Here is a 21,511-nt window from a genome sequence, read left to right on the forward strand (position 1 = left end):
CCTGAGAAAAATAAACACACAAACAGACACATACACGATGTTGCACATTCTTTTTGAGAGTTCCTTGACTTGCTGAAGGCTGGTTTAAGAGTTCCTGGGATAGAGTCTGGGATCAGAATAGCTGCTCACGTTTAGAAAGAGGAAGGTAGAAGGGAGAGTTGGTAAAAGGACATTTTCCTTAATACTTGTTGAATGCTTATCATGTGCCAAAATGTACTAACTCATTTAGTGGTCACAGAAACCCAGGACACAAGGAACTGTTGCCGTGCAGTGAACACGTACACAGAGGGGACATGTCACTTGCCCAAGGTCACGCAGCTGGCAAGAGTTTTAAAGTGATTCCTTTGCCCTACAGATATATGGCAAAGGGAATAAAATAGTTTTTGAGGGGTGGGGAATAAATCCTTAGAGAGGAAGAAGTCTCTACCCCCAATCAACTTTTATATCTGTACTAAAGCAGATGTAACGTTCTGGTCACAGGAACCTCTTATGGCTGGCCAGACCCTGTTTCTAGAGGATTCTGGGGGAAGGAGGGTATGTGACCGGAGCAAGAGATGGGGACTGTGATGGTTAATTTTATGTGTCAACTTGCCTGGGTCACATGTTGCCTAGAAAACTGGTTAAATATTCATATGGATGTGTGTTCTAGGGAGTTTCTAGATGAGATTAACATTTAAATTGATAGACCGAGTTAAGCAGATGGCCCTCCCCAGTGTGGGTGAGTGTGAGGCCTGAATAGGACAAAAAGGCGAGAGAAGGGAGAATTCACTCTCTCTGCCTGACTGTCTTTGATTGGGACGTCAGTCTTCTGTCCTTGGACTCAGATGGGGACTTATACTCTCCTGGGTCTCCAGCTTGACAACTGCAGGTCATGGGATTTCTCAGCATCCGTAAATCTTGAGAACCAATTCTTTATAAAAATATCTATCTATGTATCTACATATTTATCTATTTATACATGTATGTATGTAAATATGTATGTACATATCACCTATCTGTCTATAAAATATCTCCTCTCCTATTGGTTCTGTTTCTGCGGAGAACCCAGACTCACACGGGGACCCCAGCAGAGTAGACTCGTGCCTCTCCATTCCACTTGGAGGTCTGGAGATCGATAATCTCACCCACGGCTTTTGTATCACCAGGGTGAGAGAAATGACTGTGAGAGGTCTCCAAAGAGAGCCCACTGTCTGGCCTCGGGCATCCGCAGCCCCGGAGGGGTGTGGGGGAGCTGTCAGCTTTTCCTCCTATTCACGAGAGATGATCCGGAAGGCAGAGAGAACAAGTGGGGGCCTTCACATCTGGGGTGGGAGGGCCGCAGCAGAGGATGTAGAGTGAGCCCCCCCGTAGGGGACTGAAATGAGGTGGGGTGGAGGGGTCACACCCAAGGCCAGACCAGCCGAGGCACAGGCAGTGGATGCCAGCAGGGGCTGAGAAAGACGCAGGCTGGGAAGTGGTCACTCCTCCCTTGAGAGACCAAACTGGCATTTATAGAAACACTTTCCCAGCCCCACCCTCAACCTAGGAAAAAGGGGGGCAGAGAGGGACGGTCTCAAATGGGACTGAGTGTAAACCCGAGTGTTTGAGCAATTGGTAACATAGAAGTTACTGGAATAAATTTTCTGCCAATAACATAGAAATCCAGTTATAGCAAAATAATAAAAATTACATTTTGCACATTTGAGTATAGGGCCAAGAAAGAGGTAGGCGCTTCCATCTTTGTTTATTAACTGACTTTCTCGCCCCTAGCCTTCTCCTTCCATCCTGAGTGTGCTGGAGACTCGGTGTCAGTGGTGGTTAAGTTCAGGGCTCTGGGCGGTCTGGCACTTCTAAGTGTGCAAAGCACATTCACACTCAGTGGGCCGCAGACTGTGGTCCTGGCATTTTGCACGCCTGAAGGCAGAGCTCGCATTGCTGCCTCCAATTGACAGAGGAGAAAGCTGAGGCCCAGAGAGATTCAATGGCAAGTTTATACAGCAAGTTAGAGAGAGTGGAGGCCGAAGACCCAGACTTCCCGATTCCCGTTCGGACTCCCGGGTGGGTCAGGGACCCCGGCGGATTGCAGAGATTCTGAGATGTGGGGCAGAATCCTAGAATTTCTGGGACTGCACATAGAGGCCCTGTCCTTTTCCAGCAGGGCGCATCTCAGTGATGCTCATGCAGAAGGAAGGTTTAGAGGGTCCCCTCCCTGTGAGGAAGAGAGATTTATCCCAGGCTGGGACCCAGAGCAGCCACTTTCCTGGTGGAATCTGGGACAAGGACATCACTCCACAGTGGGCCCAGCCCTCACGCTTCGCAAAGTGCTTTCACTCCCTTTCAGAGTTTCCTGATCACCCTGGGAGGCATCAGGGTGGGCAGGCCATTGTTCAAATGTCAACCCTGAGGATCAGACAGGGCATGCGGTTTGCCCAAGGCCTCGCTGCAAGAAAACAGCAGTGTCAAATGAAACTCCAGGCTTTTCAGGACAGAGGCTGGCCTTCCAGCTGGGCTTCTTGCTCAAGTCCCAGGAAATAAACTCTGAAAAGAGCTTGCTGTCGTACTCTTCAATCGGGCCAGAAATGACAATATCCTTCCCCAATTCAACAGAATAACCAAAGACACTAGATTCTGTTTACGATTAAAAAATTTTTCCTATATTTCTCTCTCTCTGTAAGACATTCACATCGAAGCCATACAGAATGTTAGACACGGCCAACTGCAAGGTCACTGGCAAATATTCGGCTTGCAGGGGAAGGTCAGCACTATCCCTCTGACCAACCTGGACAGAGCTCGTAGGGGCGGAGCCTCAGTTGTTCATGTCAATATCCAGTTCCATTTATGGAGCTCTCCATAGGGGCTCAGTAAATGTGTCATGAATGAAAGAACAAACAACCTCTCATTGGCCTCTTTATGCCTCTGTTCTCGCCATGGTTCACCTCACCAAAGTACAGGCCAGAAGGGACCTCAGAGGTCATCTTCTCCAACTTGCCTCATATTACAGATGAGGTCCAGCGGGGGTGAGTGACTGGCTGGAGGTCACACAGCAAGTCAGAGGAAGCGCCGGTGCAGGAGGATGACCTCCTTGTTCCAGAGCTCGTCCTGAGACCTGACGCAGCCTCTTGGCCACCTTGCTGCCGAGTCTGATGCTCCCTTCCACGGGCCGTGTTCGGGGAGGCTTCCTGGGCTGTGGGCCATCTTTGGGCCGTGAGATTGACTTCCTCAGAGGCCTGGGAGCCTTCTTGCCACTTGCCTTCACTTGGAGAGGAGAGCGGCTCCACTGGGGAGAGGACGTCCCTCTGATCCCTATGTGGAGGTGGCACAGATGCTGCCCCACTGGGGGTGTGGGGGTGGAAGGAAGCAGAGCTCAGGAACACGGGCGTGCTGGATGAGAGGGCCCGGGAGAGACCGTGTCTCCCATGGGTGGCGTGGGAGGAGGGTGATCCGGGCAGGGAACCAGGCACAGGCCAGCTGACTACGAATTGGTGGATAACACCCCATGGGAGGAGCCAACCTGGACAGCGCAGGGGGCAGCAGCAGGGGGCCCTGTCACGAGAAGTCAGGAGAGACGTGAATCCTAAGCTTTACCCTGGACTGTCCCTCAGCGTCCCAACATTTCCCCCATGACGTGAGCAGCTCGGGCTGGGTAGGGGACCAATCTGGGGGGAAGCATGTGCCCTGGGGGCCAGAAAGCCTGGTCCTCATCCCACCATTGATAGCAATTGCTTGATGTGGGAACATCACTTTGCTTCTCAGAGCCTAGTGTCTGCCTTAGCAAAAAAGGATAAGTGAAAATAATTCTGTCTCATAGCCTCCCTGTGGGTCTGCACAAACCTGTCACCGTAGGACTATTTTGTGTGGTGCCGTCTCCCCAGAGCTTAGCATCTGGTACACACTCCAAATATGTGTTTACTCAGTGGATGGCTGACACGTAGGGAGCTCTTCCTCGGTGCCAAGCATTCTTCACGCTTCACTCATTTCATCCTCATCAAAAGTATTACTGTCCTTCGAGGGGCACCGTGACTCTACCAGGCCACCCTGCAGCTAGGTGCAGAGCCGGGATTCGGACCTGGGCATCTGACGCTGGAGCCAACGTGCTGGACTCCTGCAGGCTGCCCTTGACTTCATGACTCTGTTCCATAAACTATGGCGTTTGGCACAAGGGATACAAGCCAGTCCCCAGAGGAGGAAAGGGCACTGTAATTGCCACTCAGTAGATGAGGACATGGGGACAGAAAGAGACAGTGACTTGTCCCAGGTCCCGCAGACTTCCAGAACATCCTTGGCCACGCTCTATCTAAAAGAATTCCCCTTGCGCTTTTGATTGTAGACGGCCCTGATGTGTTTCCTCCCACCTCGGTCTGGATGGGATTTTCCCAGATGGCGGATCCCCCAGCCCCTCTTGGTGCCTCAACTACTCACACCCACGTCCAGATTTGTGGCTGGGGCCCAGTCGGCCTCACTCGGCTGCTGTGGAGCCCCAAGGCTGCCCATCTTCTCCTGCTTCCGCCACCTGGCTCGCTGATTCTGGAACCAGATCTGGGGAGAGGGACAGAGAGGATGGAGATAAGCAAAATGGTTTTTCTCTGTCTAGTACCTTCCCAACATGCGTAATAACCACATCTTCCAAGATACCAGCACTTTACAGTTTTGCAAGTTCCATGGCATCCAGGATTTCTTTGGCTCTGGAGGTCAGCCTTCTGAGAGGGGGTGGGGATCATGACTTTCAATGCCTACAGGGCTGGGGGCTCATTTGACAGTGAGGCGGCTGGGTGCCACATGACTGAGCAGGGTGGAGTCTGTGGTGGACAGAACCTAAGGGGTCAGCCTCTCAGCTTTAGCCAACAGCCATCATGTGGAAACGTGAACCCAGCCTTGCAAGCTCATCCAATATCTAAGGCAGAAATCTTAATTTTTATGTGAAAGCTCTGCATTTTAAAATACTATGCAGATCAAATAAAACCCACCGGGCTATTTCCACCGGTTTTGCAACCTCTGGGACCCCCTTGGCATTCTCGGGAACATTGGTAGTACTCTGTATTCACAAGCACCCTGACCGTCTCTGACATGTGGCCATCTGCACTTGGTCATTCTGCTGAGAAGGCCGCTGAATTCTGCAGAATTTTGAGCTGCAGGTGCTACCTGCTTAGCTGGTGACTGCTTCCGAATGGGAAGAACAAGGGAGAAGTCTAAGCCAGATGTGGTCCTTAGCCAGAAGAAGAGTAGGTTGGGATAAAAATCGAGAGTAGAATGTTAACCTGGGTCCTGGCACAGATTTTGAATTCGAATGAGTCCATCGCATGTGTTAGGGAAAAAAAAAAAAAAAATGAACGACTTAGAAAACTGTTAGAGAGAGTGCCAACCACGCAACAATGGATCTGGGTTTGCTAGGACGGTGCAAGCTGAGGAAGTACAAAGAGGGCAGGACATGCCCTGGCGAGTGACAAGGGGCTATTGTGTCTCCAGCCGCAGGTGAAGCCATAGACACTGAGGCATAAAGAAATTAGAGTACAGATTAGGCAGTTGGTGCTTAAACCAGGTCTCAGCCCATGGATCCAGGGTCCTTCTCACTTCTCTGTGCTGCCTTCAAAGTGATGCCCATGGGGTCCAGATCAGGGGTGGGCAAATGTAGACCTTAATGGGCTAAATCTGGCTTTCCACCTGTTTTTATATGGCCTATGAGTTAAGAACGGTTTTCACATTTTAAAGGGTTGGGAAAAAATCAAAAGAAGAATATTCTGTTGACACATGCAAATTATATAAAGTTGACATTTTAGTGTTCATCGATAAAGTTTTATTGGAATACCTCCACGCTCATTTGTTTACCTATTTTCTGTGGCTGCTTATATGCTACAGTGGCAGAGTCAAATAATTGTGACCACATGGCCTCCAAAGCCTAACATAATCACCATCTGGCCCCTCACAGGAAAAGTTTGTTGACCCCTGGTCTAGATTGTCAAGACCTATTTTGTGAGTGAGGCTGCATGGTGAATGCTCTTCTGGATCTGTGGTCAAGTGGAAAGGAAGGGCATGGAAGCAGATGCCAGAGACACCCCTGATGCCATTTCCATCCCTCGCCCGACCCCAAGGAGAGAAACCATCTTATAACTGCGGTAACCTCAGTTCCTGGAACATAGTATTTGTTAAATATGACAGTACTCAGGACGAAGCCAATGGAGAGTTTCAGATAGGGTGGCCCCAGAGAGTCCAGGATCCATAGTTTCACCCATGCCCCAGGTGCACTAAGGTGGGGTTGAGGGTGGGCATGGCTGTACCTGCACCCGAGCTTCTGGGAGGTTGATCCTGGCTGCCAGCTGGTTGCGGATGTGGATGTCTGGGTAGTGGGTGAAGTGGAAGATCTTCTCCAGCTCGTGCAGCTGCTCTGTGGTGAAGGTGGTTCGGATCCTCCGCTTGCTCTTCCTCTCCTCTGATGGAAGATGGGTCAAGTCGTTAGTGACCTTGGCATTGGCTTTGTGTTGCCTTGTTCTACCCTTTTGACCTCGGTGGCCACTACCAAGTCTTGACCCTTGGCCTCTTGTGCTCGGAGTTGTATAATATCCTTTTTCTTAGAAACTCTGCTCCTAGGCTGGCTCCCTCTCATCTATCCTGGCCAGAGAGGCCAAGATAACCTCCTAGAAACTTCTCTGATTATCCTTCCACTGCTCAGATGCGTTCAATGTCTCCCCCTTGTCTACAACGAGGGATGGCAAACTATAGCTTGCGGGTCAATTCCAGCCCACTGTCGTTTCTGTAAATAAAGTTTTATTGGAACAGAGCCCCACACATTGGTTTATGTCTATGGATGCTTTTGTGCTATAACTGCAGAGTTGAGTAGTTGCCACAGAGACCATATGGCTTGCAAAACCTAAAATAATTACCATCTAACCCTTTACAGAAAAAGTTTGCCGACCTTGGTCTGCAAAGTAAAGACTGCATTTCACAACAGTCGGCCCCTTACCGCCTTTTTCCAACCACCTGTCCAGCTTCATGTCCACTCAGGGCCGGCTACATCGCTTGTGGGCCCTACTGCAAAATGAAAACGTGGGGCCCTTGTTCAAAAAAGAGGAAGAAAGCTTTTTTCTTTCTTCTTCAGTCACTCTCCTGACCTGTCAGGGTGTTTCTTTGTGTGCTATTTAAAGCCGTGCTCCCTCAGGCACAGAGATACCAACGAGGTGAGTGTGGACCCTCACAGGGACCCGGGGGCCATCCTTGGACTTAGCCCACCCTAGGATAGAGGAGGCAGTGGCTCCAGGTGGAAAAACAGGTGTCTGAGAGCCCATCCTGGGGAAGAGGGGGTGAGCAGGAATTGAGGATCTAGGCCCTTGGTGCGTGCTTCATGGTCTCATGCGACTTCACTTACAAAACACAGATTCAAACATAAGAATTATTAAGAATTTCAAGATAGTGACCACAATCATTAAACCCCATTAAATCCCATATGAGTGCAGTACCCTGTGTCACTACACTGGCCACACGCCTGCCCATAAAGTCAGGCGTGTGTGTGTGTGTGTGTGTGTGTGTGATGGGGAGGTCAGCTGTTTGATTCGGACATGTTAAATTTGAGATGCCTGTTGGCTGTTCAAAGGAAACTATTGGAACTACACTGGCCACACGCATGCCTATAAAGTCAGGCGTGTGTGTGTGTGTGTGTGAGGTCAGCTGTTTGATTCGGACATGTTAAATCTGAGATGCCTGTTGGCTGTTCAAAGGAAACTATTGACTAGACAGATGCATACATATTTGAAGTGCAAAGGGAAGCCCAGGGCTGAGGTTCAAATTTGGGAATCGTCAGCATGTATTTGGTCTTCGCAGGCGTGGGGATCGTAGATGAGATCGTTTAGGCAGGAAGTGCAGGCGGAGAAGGATGGAGAGTCTAAGAAAGCCTGGGGCCTCTCTGCCATTTAGAGGTTCGGCAGCCAACAAGAAGGGGTGGTCTCTGAAGTGGAAAGAACACGAGAAGGGTGCAGTGATATGGGCCCCCAGTTTCAAGGAAGAAGGCTCGCTGTGTCCATGCTGTGACTAATTACGATGGGGACAGAAGAGCGATCACTGAACCTGGCTCTAACGACAGACAGCAGTCCTGCAGGTGAGAGACAGTGAGGGCTCAGTGGCGGTGGGCAGAGGAGAGACGGGGAGGCGAAGCAGGAGGGGCGGCAACTGCAGACGACCCCTCAGGAAGGTGGGCTGGGAATGTGGAGGAAGAAGCCAGTGGGTAGCTGGGGAGGAAATGTCTGTGTGGTCCAGGGGATTTAAGAAAAACGACCCTTATAACATCACGTAAACTCCTCAATAAACATTACCCCTGTGTCACAATTTCCTCTAATTGCCACATATCTCTAGGAAAGAGAGCATCCATCCGTCATAGAGCCGACTTGGATGGCGTCGGGGAAACTGGAAAATAGGGCAAGTAAGAGGAAGAGCAGACAGGCCCATGCCCATCTCTCTGCTGGTGTCCGGGGAGGAGGATGGGCAGTGGAGAGGATGGTGCCCAGGAGCTCCAGGTGGTGACTCAGAGCAGAGAGGACCTGCCCATGGTGCACAGGGAGGGATGGGGAAGAGCAGTGTCTGAACGGTTAGCTCAGGAAGGATGAAGGTCTGCATTTCACGTTTCCCACCGTGCGCAGGAGGGGGCTGCTTTAGGGAAGGGGTGGGGGGTGGGGGGGCAGCACGGCTGACGCTGGGTTACAGACCACTGTCAGTATAAGAGGGAGCCTGGGAGAGAAGGCAGAGTAGCATACCTGGAATACGGAATGGAGAAGAAGGGACAACACAGACTCAGCCCAGAGAATTTTGGACCTCTTTAGACACGAGGCTGGAAATACGAGCTCATTGATGGAGCTCCCCATGCGCGAGATAAGATTCTCAGTCATCGGGAAGGGCTGGGCTCCTCCCCAGTTCAGAGGGGACGATGGGGGTGTTGGGCCCCATTTTCCAAGCCATGGAAAGAGCACTGGATTAGGAGTGAGAAAATCCTTGAGATTTCTGTCCAAGCCCAGCATCTCCAGACCCAGAAGAGAGGCCCAGAAGCCGGTGGCCACAGTGCTGGCCAAGGGCACTGGGGAGGGCATGTGGGTGGCAGGGAGACCAGGAGGAAGGTGGTGGGGTACCGCTCCCCTTTCAACTCGCTCCTCTCCCCGTTATTAATTGGGAAGCCGTGAATCACACTTCAGTGGGTCCTCGAAGAGAACGAGTCAGCAGAACTTAATTAAACCTGAGCCGTTTAGCACATCGATCATAAGAAATACACAATTTACATAGGTGATTAGGCCACCTAATTACAAACCGATGTTTCTCACGCTTGGTGCTCTCCTCTGACTGCTCCCTCTCTCTGGTCTGTTACTGGCCCTGGCTGCTCCGGAGGCCCCCGGGGGCTTTGCCACTGGGCGACGGACGTCTCTGGAAATGGGCCTTGTCTTTGTCCTCCTAAGGCAGGGGCTTCAGTGCGGCAGAGATCCAGGGCCCCCGTGGGACCCCTCCCGCAGGCTGGGGACGTCTCCCGCGTCTGACAGGCGAGCTGCAGGGCAGGCGTCTCCCAGGGACCTGCACTGGCCTCTTCTCTCCCGTCTGGTCATGGACATCCTACAGTTCCCTCGTGCCCGTGGCATCCACTGTGACCCGCTCCGGGAAGCCTTTGCTGGCGTCCCCAGTGGACCACACCTCCCTTAGAATGTGCTGTCAGAGGACCGTGTCACCCTCTTCCCGGCACTCATCACAGTTGTCATTGTGCTTTCACTGGTGATGATTGGAGGGTTATTTGTCTCCGTTGCTGTCAGGTAGGTGAGGGCACGGATGTGCTTGTGTTCTGCTCTCTGTATCACCCCGCTCCCAGCTGACTCCTGCGGTGGCTTTAAGACACGACGACCCTTTGGATTCCTTTCTCCTTCAGCGTGGGCTGGCCCTAGTGACTGCCGTAACTAACGGAGCGCAGTGGGAGGGCTGCTCGGGCAGTTCTCGGCCTTCCACTTGGCTCCTTCTCTCTTGGACTGCTTGCACGGAGAGACACCACCGCCGTTGTGGGAGGAGACTCAAGTGGCATGTGGAGAGCCCCACCTGGGGAAAAACTGAGGCCTCCTCCAACGGCTGGCGCCAACTCACCAGCCATGGGCGTAAAACACCAAGCAAGCAGATCCTTTACTCCAGCCCAGTCTTCAGCTGACTGCAGCCCCAAGCACCATCTTTGCTGTAGTCTCCTGAGGGACCCTCAGCCAGGACCACTCGATTTGTGGTAAGTCACTCCCAGATTCCCGACGCACAGAAGCGGAGTGAGATAATAAATGTTTATAGTCCTCTGAAGCCATGAAGTTTGGGACAGTTGTTGTGCCAGCAATAACGTGCCTGCCACACGTTAGACAGTCAGCAGTTCGTGCCTGGATGCAGCTTACAGTGTATGAATCGAATTTAAATGACAGCCAGTGCCCTAAGCCCCCTCTCTCCATGCAGATTTCTCCTAATACCCTGGGGTCTTCCTATTACAATGACGTTGTCAGTGGCTCTCTTGCAGACCTCAGATCTTTCCGTGCTCCAGATCGACTTCCTACTGCCAGGATAAGTACTTCTGGGCTAAAAAGCCTGGCTCATTCTGAGAAGTATCTTTGCTCCATTTCCCAAGGCGTTTAAGCCACAGTTTGACACAGTGGTCCCTGGCTTCATCACATGTGCTTCCTTCACAATCCTTCCTTCTTTGTCTCATTTGACTACTTCCTTGTTGCTGTTCTCTGCACGTCCCAGATAAACTGCTTGTGCTCAGATCCTTTCCTTCAGGTCTGCTTTTTTGGGGAACCCATACAAATGCAATGCTTTCTTGCAAGCAGGGGTCAAACCTTGCACTTCCATGTATTCCCCACAAGGCCTAACTAAGACTGAGTCAGATTCGCATTTCTAGAACCAGCATCCAGATGCCTCCGCCCTGTAGGAATGTCCCCCATGGCCACGTTAGGTTGTGGCTCTGGTGGCAGGGGCAGAGAGAGGGTGTCTGGTGGAGAGAGACCAAACCGCACTTACCCTGGGGGAAGTACAAGCCTTTAGCTCCGTGGCCTTCCGCCCTGCTCCTGTCTGCTCTCATGAGAGCCCCGGATCTACCTATCTGCAGGCCAGAGCCATTAATGAGACACACCCTGGGCCTCGGCCATCGCCCGAGCCTGGCTAGGCTCCTTCTCCCAGTGCCTGGAATGGAGTGGAGCCTCAGCCTTCGGTTCCAGGAGGGGCAGGGTGAGGGGAAGCAGTGGGAGGGGGAGGAGGAGAGGATAAAGAGGAGGAAGACAGGGAAGCGAGGGAGGAAGAGGAAAATGTGTCCCCCCGTTCCCCAAATATGTCCGCGTCCTAACCCCGGTACATGTGTGCGTGACCTCATGTGGACGTAGTATCTTTGTAGATGTAACTAAGGATCTTGGGACGAGATCCTCCTGATTTCGGGTGAGCCTTAGATCCAATGACTGGTGTTCTTATGAGAGAAAGGGGAGGGGGACTTGACCCAGGCCCAGGAGGAAAGACCAGGTGACAAGGGAGGCAGAGATTGGAGCGATGTGTCTATAAGCCAAAGATGGCCCGAGATGGCTGGCAGCCACCGGAAGCTGGGAGAGAGGCGTGGAGAAGTCCCTCAAGGCCTCGGGAAGGGATCAACCCTGCCAACACCTTGGTTTTGGACTTCTGGCTCCAAACCGTAAGAGTTTAAATTTCTGTTGTTTTAAGCCCCTCCGTTTGTGGCAATGCGTTACAACAACCCCAGGAAACCCACACAGAGCGGGAGGAAGAGAGGAAGAAGAAGAAAAGGAGAAAAAAAAGAAGAGAGGACAGAGGCTTCTAAAGGGCAAAGGTCTGGAGGCATTTAAAGGACAAGAAAGATCGGAAGTTGGAGAGAAACTCCATGTGCCTGGAGTTTAGGGAGTGAAGGACACGGAGGGTGTGATGGGACTTGAACCGAGATACAGGAGGGCTGGTCTGGGAAGGATTTTTAATGACACACCAATGGGTTAGGAGTTGATAAGCTGCAGCCCAAGGCCAGATCCAGCCCTCTGCTTGTTATTGTAAATAAAGTTTTATAGAAACACAAACATACCTGTGCGTTTGCATATTGCCTCCTTTTTAGCTTTGTCAACAGAATTGAGTAATTGCAGCAGAGACCACATAACCATTAGTGCTTGAAGTTACTATGTGGCTTTTTGTAGAAGAACTTTGCTGACCATGGCTAGAGGATATTCCTCAAATCTCAAGAATTCCACTGTGACCCTGGCCACCTCCACTAGATAAGATGGGCAGAGGTCAGCACTAAAGGTGCCTACAGGTGGTGTTGCCAGGCTCTCATTGCTGCTGACCCCACCCCGCTCCAGGTGAGTGGTCACTACACCTGGTTCTATTCATCGTCACCGTCTCAGGGCCCAGCTCGGCCCAGAGTAAGCACTCGGCAATTATTCTCTGAGTGACCGAATGGCTCATGAACAGACGAGGGAATATATCTGGGTCCTCCAAAGGCCAGAAGGCCATACTGGTTTACCCACTGAGGTGGTCTCTTCCTCTTCCATCTTCCTCTCCACCCCCCTCCGCCCAAGTGCCACAATTTCCCTGCAAAGGGTCATCAGTGGGACAGCTGCAGAGATGGTCTCTCTCTTTCCAGGGTCTGAGCCTCCAGTACACAGTGGTTTCTTCCTGATTGTATCTCCCTTGACTTCAGAGGGTCCCCCGACTTCAGGGGGGTTTCCTCTCTCAGGAGGAGTGAGCGGTCAGCTGGGCTCAGTGTGCTTTCAAGTTGGATTTTTCCATTGGCTTGAGACCTGGGAGGGTCTAAGCCTTAGATTACGAGGATCCCTGTGAGACTGGAAAGACTTGGGGAGCGGGTCCCTTGGGGAGGTAGAGCAGTGGCCTAGCGTGGATAAATGGCCTGGCCCCAGCTCTTGTAGGTATTGGATCAGTCAGGGATACTACGTAGCTGCAGCAGGAGAGACTGAGGTTAGACTCCCAGAGGAATCATTACTGTGAATGCTCATTGAATTACCTGAATGATATTAATGAACTTCCAAAAATTAAGCTGGGGACCCTTTCCTACTGACAGGCTCTGCTACAGGGCAACCTGTCCGCTCCCTGGGGACATGTGACCTTCAGGGTCTTCCCCTGGCTTGCAGCTGAGCACAACCCCCGTCCTGGGAGACTTGGCTGGGAGGAGGGAGTGGGCTCTGTGTGTGGTCGGAGGACATCACGAGATCCCCTGACCTTCCTTACCAATCTTTCCTTGTATTAAAGAGATGGAAATGGGGAGAGAACTCGGAAGCTCGTGTGAGATTCTCAGGCTCACTGGACTATCAGACTCCAGTGGAGGCTTGAGACAGCACTGCCTCGGGTTCCTCTTCCTTCACTCAGCTGTATCACCTGGGATAAAGCCGAGGCTGGAGGTGGAAGGGGACTTTCCTGATGTTACACAGGCCAGGGCAGAACTGAGACCGACATCGTGGAGTCTGGACTCTTAGCAGGATGTGTGTGTTCACTTCAGGGCCCTTGCTCCAACTGGCTTTAAGGGAGGGGACTGAGATCTGGTCATTGTTATTTGGGGACATGGCCTGGGGTGGGCCACTGGCCGGGGACGAGGTGTAGTGGTGCTCAGGGTGGACAGATGCCCAGCAAAGCTTCAGAAGCTGTGCAGGCTGAACTCTGCTTAGGAAGGAGAAAGCTATGCCGGACTGAGCAGGTGTTTGGGGGCAGCCAGAACCAGGTCCGGATCTCGGGTCCTCTACTTACTAGCTGTGTAACTTGGGGACGCCGTCCACCTCTTCTCTTTTGCAGATGAGTTTCCACATCTGTCAGGTTCCAATTATGCCTTTCCACTGAAGTTAAAGAGGAGGCACATACGGCCTCCAGCACAGTGCCTACCACATTGTGAATGCTGAATAAGTAAATGGTAACTAGCATTCTCAGGAGAGCCTGGTTACAGAAATAAGCCCTGGTGCCTGCATTCTGCAACGAACTGAGCCTTGGGGTCACATCTGAACAGTTCTGGGCTAGATGGAAAGAGAATTAAGGCACCTGCCCAGAGCCTGGCATCTCTTTGAAAGTTAGAGCCCTCTCTTCTGTTGATATGGAGCAGCCTCCTCTCTGCCTGAGCCCAGCTGGGTCTTAGAGACTCAGGAATGGATAAGAAATGACCAGAAGACACTCACCGTGGGGCTGGTCCTGTGGAGGCCTCTCTGGCCTGGAGCTTGCAGGTGCTGCTTGCCCGGTGCCCTGTCCACCTGCCCTGTCCGGCCTGACCCTGTCCCTCCTCTCCGCAGGCCTCTTCAAGATCTCCTCGATGGAGAAGGACAGGCCCAGCTTCTTTGGGCCCTCGCAGCACCTCGAGTTCTTCCTCTCCATACCCCTGCAGAGAGCAGGACTCTCCGTGAGTGGCTGTGAGGAGGGCCAAGGGGACTCTGTGTGTGCCCAGGGCGATGCTGGTGGAGGGTGGCGTACTTCCTCCCTTGAACCTTCTGGAATCAAGAGGGCGAACAGAGGAGGAGGATGGGGAGCCTCATGTCAGATTATCCAAGCACGATTCCATCTTCCCGTGGACTTCCATGGGCCACTTCCAATCACCCCTGGAATCAACGAGGAAGATCACATGGGAAGAGCTGGAACAGGCTGTACCCTGGGTCCACAGGCGCAGAGCCCACGCCGGCACGACGTAAGGGCGTCGCCGTGACCAAACTGGGTCAGGTCTTCCTGCAAGGGTCTTCCCCCAGTGGTTGCCCGCACAGTCTCCAGCCGAGGCCGGGGTTCCTGAGGTCACTGCCAGTGGGAAACAGGGCACGGAGCTGGAAGGAAGAGGAAGCCTGCCCGAGAGGAGGGCTGGGCGGCGTGCCCACCTTTGCTCTTTCTCTGCCTTGAGGCCTTTTCCTGCCGGCTCCAGGCCTCTGGAAGGCTGGGGTGCCACCCTTGGATCCCAGGCAGCCAAATTTGTCCTGGGCCACACTGCAGCTTGAGAGGTATTCCCAGAAACCCTCCTGGACTTCTCCCAATTTTGTTGCCACCCCCCGTCGACTCCAGAATCCGCCTTCTGGAACACCTGTGCTTCTGCTCTCCTGAAGGTGGAGGCTAGAGCGGGGTCATGGGGTCGCGGTGTCAGGCTCTCTCTGGGACCGGGCTTAGTGCTACTGCCTGGGCCTCCCAGGCGTCTCTGGTCAGGCCCTGACTGCCTTTCCTCCTCTCTCTGACATCCCTTCACAAGGATCTCCACGGGCTTCTGGCCCCAGCGGCCTCTCCTTGCTTTTTGGGATGCTTCCTGCTTCGCTTCTGCTTGCACACCCCTTACCTGCCTCCGAGACAGCACGGAAGGGACCCCGTCCCTCTGCCCAGTAAGCTGTGGGCTGGGAGCTGACAGGCATTGACCTGCCCTTGCCAGGAGTTCTGTTCCCAGAGACTGTGTAACCAGGGAGGAGGGGGCAGTAAAACGGCTGATAAGAGAAAAAACTCTCCACCCTCTTTAAGGCCAGGGATGCAGGTGTCAGGGGAGAGGGGCAGGGGGCAGCGGGGAGCGAAAGATGGGTTCGGGGGGCCTGCGGAGGGGCTGTGCCGGGGAACTGACCAGGCTGGGGAGGGATAAGGGAAGGCAGGAGCGGGATGGCAGGAAGTGTCCTTAGGCCCAATAAAATGTGTTTACTCAGCCAGGAGAATTTATGGGTCCTGTATAGGCTGGAGGCTGGAACAGGGTGCAGTCTGCTGGGTGTTGGCCACAGGCCATCCCTCTCAGATGTGGTTGGCAATATCGGAGCAGTAGATGCCTTCCAAGGCCTTATGGTGTAGGTGGGGAAATTGAGGCCCAGAACAAGGGGGTGTAGTGGACGTCGTGACACAGTCTGATCTAAGTACCCTGCTGGGGAGCTCTAGGACGCCATGCTGGCCACGAGGAGCCAATTTATACGAGAGTGACAGATTTCCCGAGAGAGACCGTGAATGTGAATTGGGACATTAGAGTCTAGACCGCTCTCAGTGGACGGGAGTGGCAGTGGGGGGTGGCAGTGGGGGCGGGCAGAGAGGGCTGATCCCAGCTCCTTGAGGAGGGTGAGTCAGAGCATGAAGGACTTACCCTGAGCTTGGGAACAGGTTAAGATCACATGGTCTGTTTTAGGGGCCGTGCCCCTCGGAAGTGTCAGGCTTTCCAATCCAGCTGGTCTCCGTTGCAGGAACGAGGAAACCTAAAATCTTGGGAGCAACATTGCTCACTCGTATTATAGTCGATGTAGTTGGCCATCCATTCTGGGACTGTGATCATTCCAATCTGTGATGCTGCCGTCCTAACCTGGGCTCTGTTTTCCAGGGAAAAGGAGAGGGCGGGGTGGGGGAGATTTTTCAGGGGGATTTTACAGGTCAGAAGTGGAAGCGGCTCATGTAACTGCTGCTCATATTTTGTGTCCAGGATGAGTCATATGACCCCGCCTAGATGCAAGGGGGCCGGAAATGAAGCTCCCTTCTGGGCCAGGAAGAAAATGACCCAGTTTGGTGGATGCACCATGAAGCACCTGCTGTATACTCTTTAATGTCAGGAGGCCAGAAGTCTGGCCCACCATTGGCTGGTTAAAGGTGGGAGTTTCCTCCCACTTGGAGTAGAGAAAACTGTGATGGATACTTGTAGTGGCTGGTGCAGAGTGAGGAGAGGGACACAGCTGGCCAGGAGCAGTGTTCCATCCCAGGCGAATCCAGCCCTAAAACTCACACTCTGCTCCCTTCTCCATAATCCCTAGAGACCCTCCAGTCCCACCCTCTCATTGTACGGAGTTACACCTGTCATTTTGAACCCCTCATTTGATTTCCTGTCACCCTCCCTCTCTCTGGCGAGCCTCACCTCTAGGAAGGTTAAGAAAACATCCCTCTTGGTGTGGACCCGGATGCCCACTCTCCTTCCGAGCCATTGCCCCCATGGTTGACCGCAGCGCTGGCTGTCACGTGCAGGCTCTTCCCACGAGTGTGTCTTGAGCATCTCCTATGTGCCAACCACTAGGTGCCCGGAGGGATCCGCATGCTGGGGTGTGAGGAGGTGAGAATGTGGCTGCAGATGTGCCGGCGAGACAAGGTGGAACGTGGTCACCGGTCAGTGATGGGATCTTGCGGGCGTTTATAGGAGTAAGAGGTTGTGTCCCCGTTCGGATCGAAGAAAGATTCGACGTGGAGGGAAGAGAGAGAAAGGGGAGTCATCACACACACAAGTTCCCTCATTTCATCTGCGCTGGACACACAAGCACGTAGAGACACCTGCACGGTGCACTTTTACTAGTCGAAATGATAGGAGAGGGATTTTATTTTCCGAAGATGTATTTAGGAAGAACATGCTAGAAAGGTAGGTTGGAGCCATCTGTTCATTTATGCATACATCAGATATTTTTTAAGCACCCACTATGATGTGCCAGACCGTGAGGGCTGTAAAGATAGTTGTATTAAAAATAGACGAGCTCCCTCTTCTTACACTGAAAATAGACAGACAATAAACAGATGACAGATAAATGCCCAATATAACTTCCATTCTTGTTAATGTTATAAAGAAAGCAGAACAGGCTGATGGGCTAGAGAGAGGCCAGGTGAGGGAAGGTCCTTTAGTTTATTTCAGATTCGAATTGTATCCCGCAGGCAATACAGACCCATGGGCGTTTCTGTGAGCCAGGGGTCATGAAGATCAAGTGGGTTTTGCGTTAGAACGTGGTGTCAGGACAGGCGTGTGACCACATGTGTGGGGCGGTAGCACGTCCTCGGTAACCAGGGTATCGACTGCGATGTGGGGAGAGAAGGAAGAGAGGAAAGAGACAGGGAGGAAACCCACCGCTTGAGAGCCTCCTCTCTCCAGTTATCCTTGAACTTGCCTCGCATGGCCCCCAGTGCCCCCAGTTCCAAAGCCTTCTCCGGCATTATCAGCTTTAATGCTCACGGCCTCCACAGGAAGTGGGAGTCACGAACCCTGGCGTATAGTTGAAGGGACTCAGGCCTGAAACGGGAAGGAAGTGACTCGCTCAAGGTCTCTCTGTTGGCTGCCGAGTCACAGCTTGTGCCTGACGTTCTGCCACCCAGTCTTAACCTCCCACCGCTCCACACTGCCTCTTTGAGTCGTTCGAAAATTCCGAGTTTTAAGAAGGAATACCCACTGAAGCATAGGTACGGAGACCCCAGTAGGTTGGTGACTGAGAGATTTGAGGTCTGTGGGGGCAGCATTCTATTACTTCCCTCCAGAGCAGGTTTTCAGGGTCTAGCCCTCTGTGTATTTGGGATTATTCGATAATGACCTTCTGTGCAGAAGCCCTCGTTCTATGGGAGAGTTTATATGGGAGAGATCAGGGACAATGGCATGAAAATGGCTCGTCATGGGATGGCCTGGTGAGAAGATCGGGAGTTCTCAGTGGACCCCCTGTTCTTGCACTATTTGCCCTTGAGACTTGCTTTTGACATGACCTCCTGGGGGAATCGAGATGCCTAAACCTGCCATCCTGATCTCAAGATTCTTTTTCACCCCGGATTCTGTTGAGAACATTCCTAGCCATTCCCATAGTCTTCCAGGTTCTTATGACCCGTTACTTGGGAATGAGAACTTGACCTCCCACGCAGGCCGGGCAGATCCTGGAGGCACCGCAAGTGGAGAGTAGGAGTACCTTGCACCCAGGACAGAACACAGAGCTCTTTCCTTTCAGGATCTGGTAACTAGAGAGGCTGGACCTGGCGTGAAGTCGATTCGCATCTCTCCATTAGGTACGTGCCGTCTGCTTGGACTTTGGGTTCCGAGTGATGGTTAAAATCCTCCATTTATATCACATGTTTAAAGTTGGTCAGAATAACCTCTGAAGACCAGAAGATCAGGATTGGTGTAGGGCTGGCAGGTCTTACTGGAACTGCTCTGGAGTGAAAGAATAGTTATGTATATATTGGTTTCCGATGTATAGATCATATCTCCTTGTGAACAGCTGTATTAAGCTGAGAGGACAATTCTTTACTAATGGATTTATGGAGTCTAATATTTCTCTATGTTAATGCATGGCAAGGATCGGGGGAAATTTTTCATTCGATCCTTTATTCAGCAAACATCCATCTGGTGCCCACTACGTGTCAGACACTAGGCTAAGTATTGAGTAAGACCAACGTGGCGCCTGCCCTGTTGAGGTTATAGATCAGAGAGGAGACACAATAAACAAGCAGACAAGTAGATAAAATAATTTTAAATTATGGTAAGCAGTTTGAATTTACAGTATTGTAAATTGCATTACAGTTAGCCTGTCTTATTTATTGCTATGTTCAAGAAGGTGGTTTTCAGGCAGGGACAAAGTGATAATATTCCTTCCACCTGAACCATAGATATGGCCGTGCTTCAGGCTATTAGAATTCACGGCTGCACCTCCAAGAATTGGGATATTGCAAAGAGAGGAATAGAACTTTCAAACTGGTGGAAATTGCTTTTTTGAGCATCTCTTGAAATGCCACGAGTTTACCTTCTTACCCCTTAGGAATGCGGTTGTTGGAAAATTAAAACTGGCTTTGTTGGCTCATTTTGATTGGGGTAATGTGGATTTCGTTGTTGTGGTTCTTTTTTTTCATAAAGTCTGTTAGACAGTGAAAAAGAGAGAGAGAATTAGGAAAGAGACCAAAACAGAAGCTGCAGTGTCTTTTGTAACTTAACACTGGAGTGACATACATTACTTCTGACATATTGCATTGGTCACACAGACCAATGCTGACACAATATGGGAGGGAGACTATACAAGGGTGTAAATACTGGGGTGGGGGAGATTGTTGGGAGTCATTTTAGAGATGGCTACCACAGTGCGTGTAGGAGTAATTTAAAATTATCTAGTAGCCATATTAAAAGAAGTGGAAAAAAGTGGCATTAATTTGAATGATCTATTTTATTCACCCAACATATTCAAATATTTCAACATGTAATCAATGTAAAATTATTGAGTTTACATTTTTTTGTATTAAGTTTGAAATCTGTTGTGTTTTACACTTACAGCTCATCTCAATTTAGACTTGCCACATTTCAAATGTTCGATAGCCAAGTTATTTCTACACATGTGATCTTTTTTATTTTTAATTCCAATTGGAATATGATATTATATTAGTTTCAGGTGTACAATATAGTGATTAGACATTATATAGCTTACAAAGTGATCACCCTGATAAACCTATCTGACACTATACATAGTTATTACAATACTATTGACTATATTCCTTATGCTGTACTTTACCTCCCCACGACTATTCTGTAACTACAAATTTTTTCTTCTTAATTCCTTCTCTTTTTCATCCAATTCTCAACTCCCTCCTATTTGGCAACCATCAAAACGTTCTTTGTATCCATGAGTTTGTTTCTGTTTTGTGTTTTATTTTCCTTTTTGGATTCCACTAATAAATGAAATGGTGTGGCATTTGTCTTTCTCTGATGTGGACCCTCTAGGTCCACCCACGTTGTTGCAGATGGCAAAATCTCATTCTTTTTTATAGCTGACTAATATTGTGTATATGTGCCACCTCTTCTTTAGCCATTCATCCATTGATGGACACACAGGATGCCTCCATATCGTGGCTACTGTAAATAATGCTGCAGTGAACATACAGATTCACATATCCCTTTGAATTAGTGTTTTGGGTTTCTTTGAATAAATATCCAGAAGTGGGATTACTGGGTCCTTTTTTGTCTCTTGTTACAGATTTTGTTTTAAAGTCTATTTTATCTACTATAAGTATTGCTACCTCAGCTTTTTGTTTGTTTGTTTCCATTTTCATGAACTATTTTTTCATCCCTTTACTTTCAGTCTGTGTGTGCCTTTCGATCTGAAGTGAGTCTCTTATAGGCAGAATATGTAAGGGTCTTATTTTCTTATCCATTTAGCCACTCTATGTCTCCAATTAAATTATGTATTTTTAAAGTTCTATAACTTAGATTTTATATTTTTACAGTGAGAGAAAATAGTTTACCATGTATTAAGTAATTCTACAGAAAAACAATTTTAAAATTCTCTGTAAGATGATATGACATAAAAAGAATAAAAGTCCAATCACTCATGGATCTGAGAGGAAATGGAAAAAAAATGAATAAAGCAGGACAAGATTTTTCAATATTTATTTCAATTACGATGATTCTATTTTAACATTTCATTAACAAGAGTCACTTTTGGTACTCAGAATTAGGAATATGAAATATTTTGTCACAAAATTGATTGTTTCTTGCTCTTACATTTACATGTAATGCTGAGAATTTCTGAGTTTCCTGGAATTTCTATTAATGTTTTTAGATATTCCAGTAAAATATTAAAGTGTTAAAGTTTCTGATGATAATGCAAGTTAAATAGATTTCAACCTAAAAAATTTCAAAATTTTCCTTTGGTTTATAATGCTTTGTTTTCAAGTGTCATGCACACACTACTTTTTTTCTATAAATATTTTAATTTTTTTTTTTCTAAAAGGACTGTATAACCAAATTTCCTTATAGGCTGTGATAAGAAATAGTTAATGAAATAAGATAGTACTATATAAGATAGTATAGTACTATAAGATCGTATAGTACTATACGATTTCTTAATAGTAATGTTTTTGTTGTTAACAC

At 50.0% G+C, this 21,511-nt stretch overlaps 1 protein-coding gene across 1 annotated transcript in view; it reads right to left on the bottom strand.

Annotated features, from left to right (window-relative positions):
* Window positions 1-3,282: 3,282 nt before the first annotated feature.
* Window positions 3,283-21,511, bottom strand: part of ISX (intestine specific homeobox) — a 31,744-nt gene continuing 13,515 nt past the window's right edge. Inside the window, exons 2-5 of the mRNA XM_015591443.1 lie at window positions 14,121-14,346; window positions 6,252-6,403; window positions 4,399-4,515; window positions 3,283-3,522 (exon numbers count right to left, since the gene is read on the bottom strand). Of these exons, the coding sequence (XP_015446929.1) occupies window positions 3,283-3,522; window positions 4,399-4,515; window positions 6,252-6,403; window positions 14,121-14,346 (735 nt within the window). The remainder of the gene's footprint in view (window positions 3,523-4,398; window positions 4,516-6,251; window positions 6,404-14,120; window positions 14,347-21,511) is intronic.

The sequence above is a fragment of the Pteropus alecto genome, unplaced genomic scaffold (assembly GCF_000325575.1).
Source record: "Pteropus alecto unplaced genomic scaffold, ASM32557v1 scaffold94, whole genome shotgun sequence".
Taxonomy (NCBI): domain Eukaryota; kingdom Metazoa; phylum Chordata; class Mammalia; order Chiroptera; family Pteropodidae; genus Pteropus; species Pteropus alecto.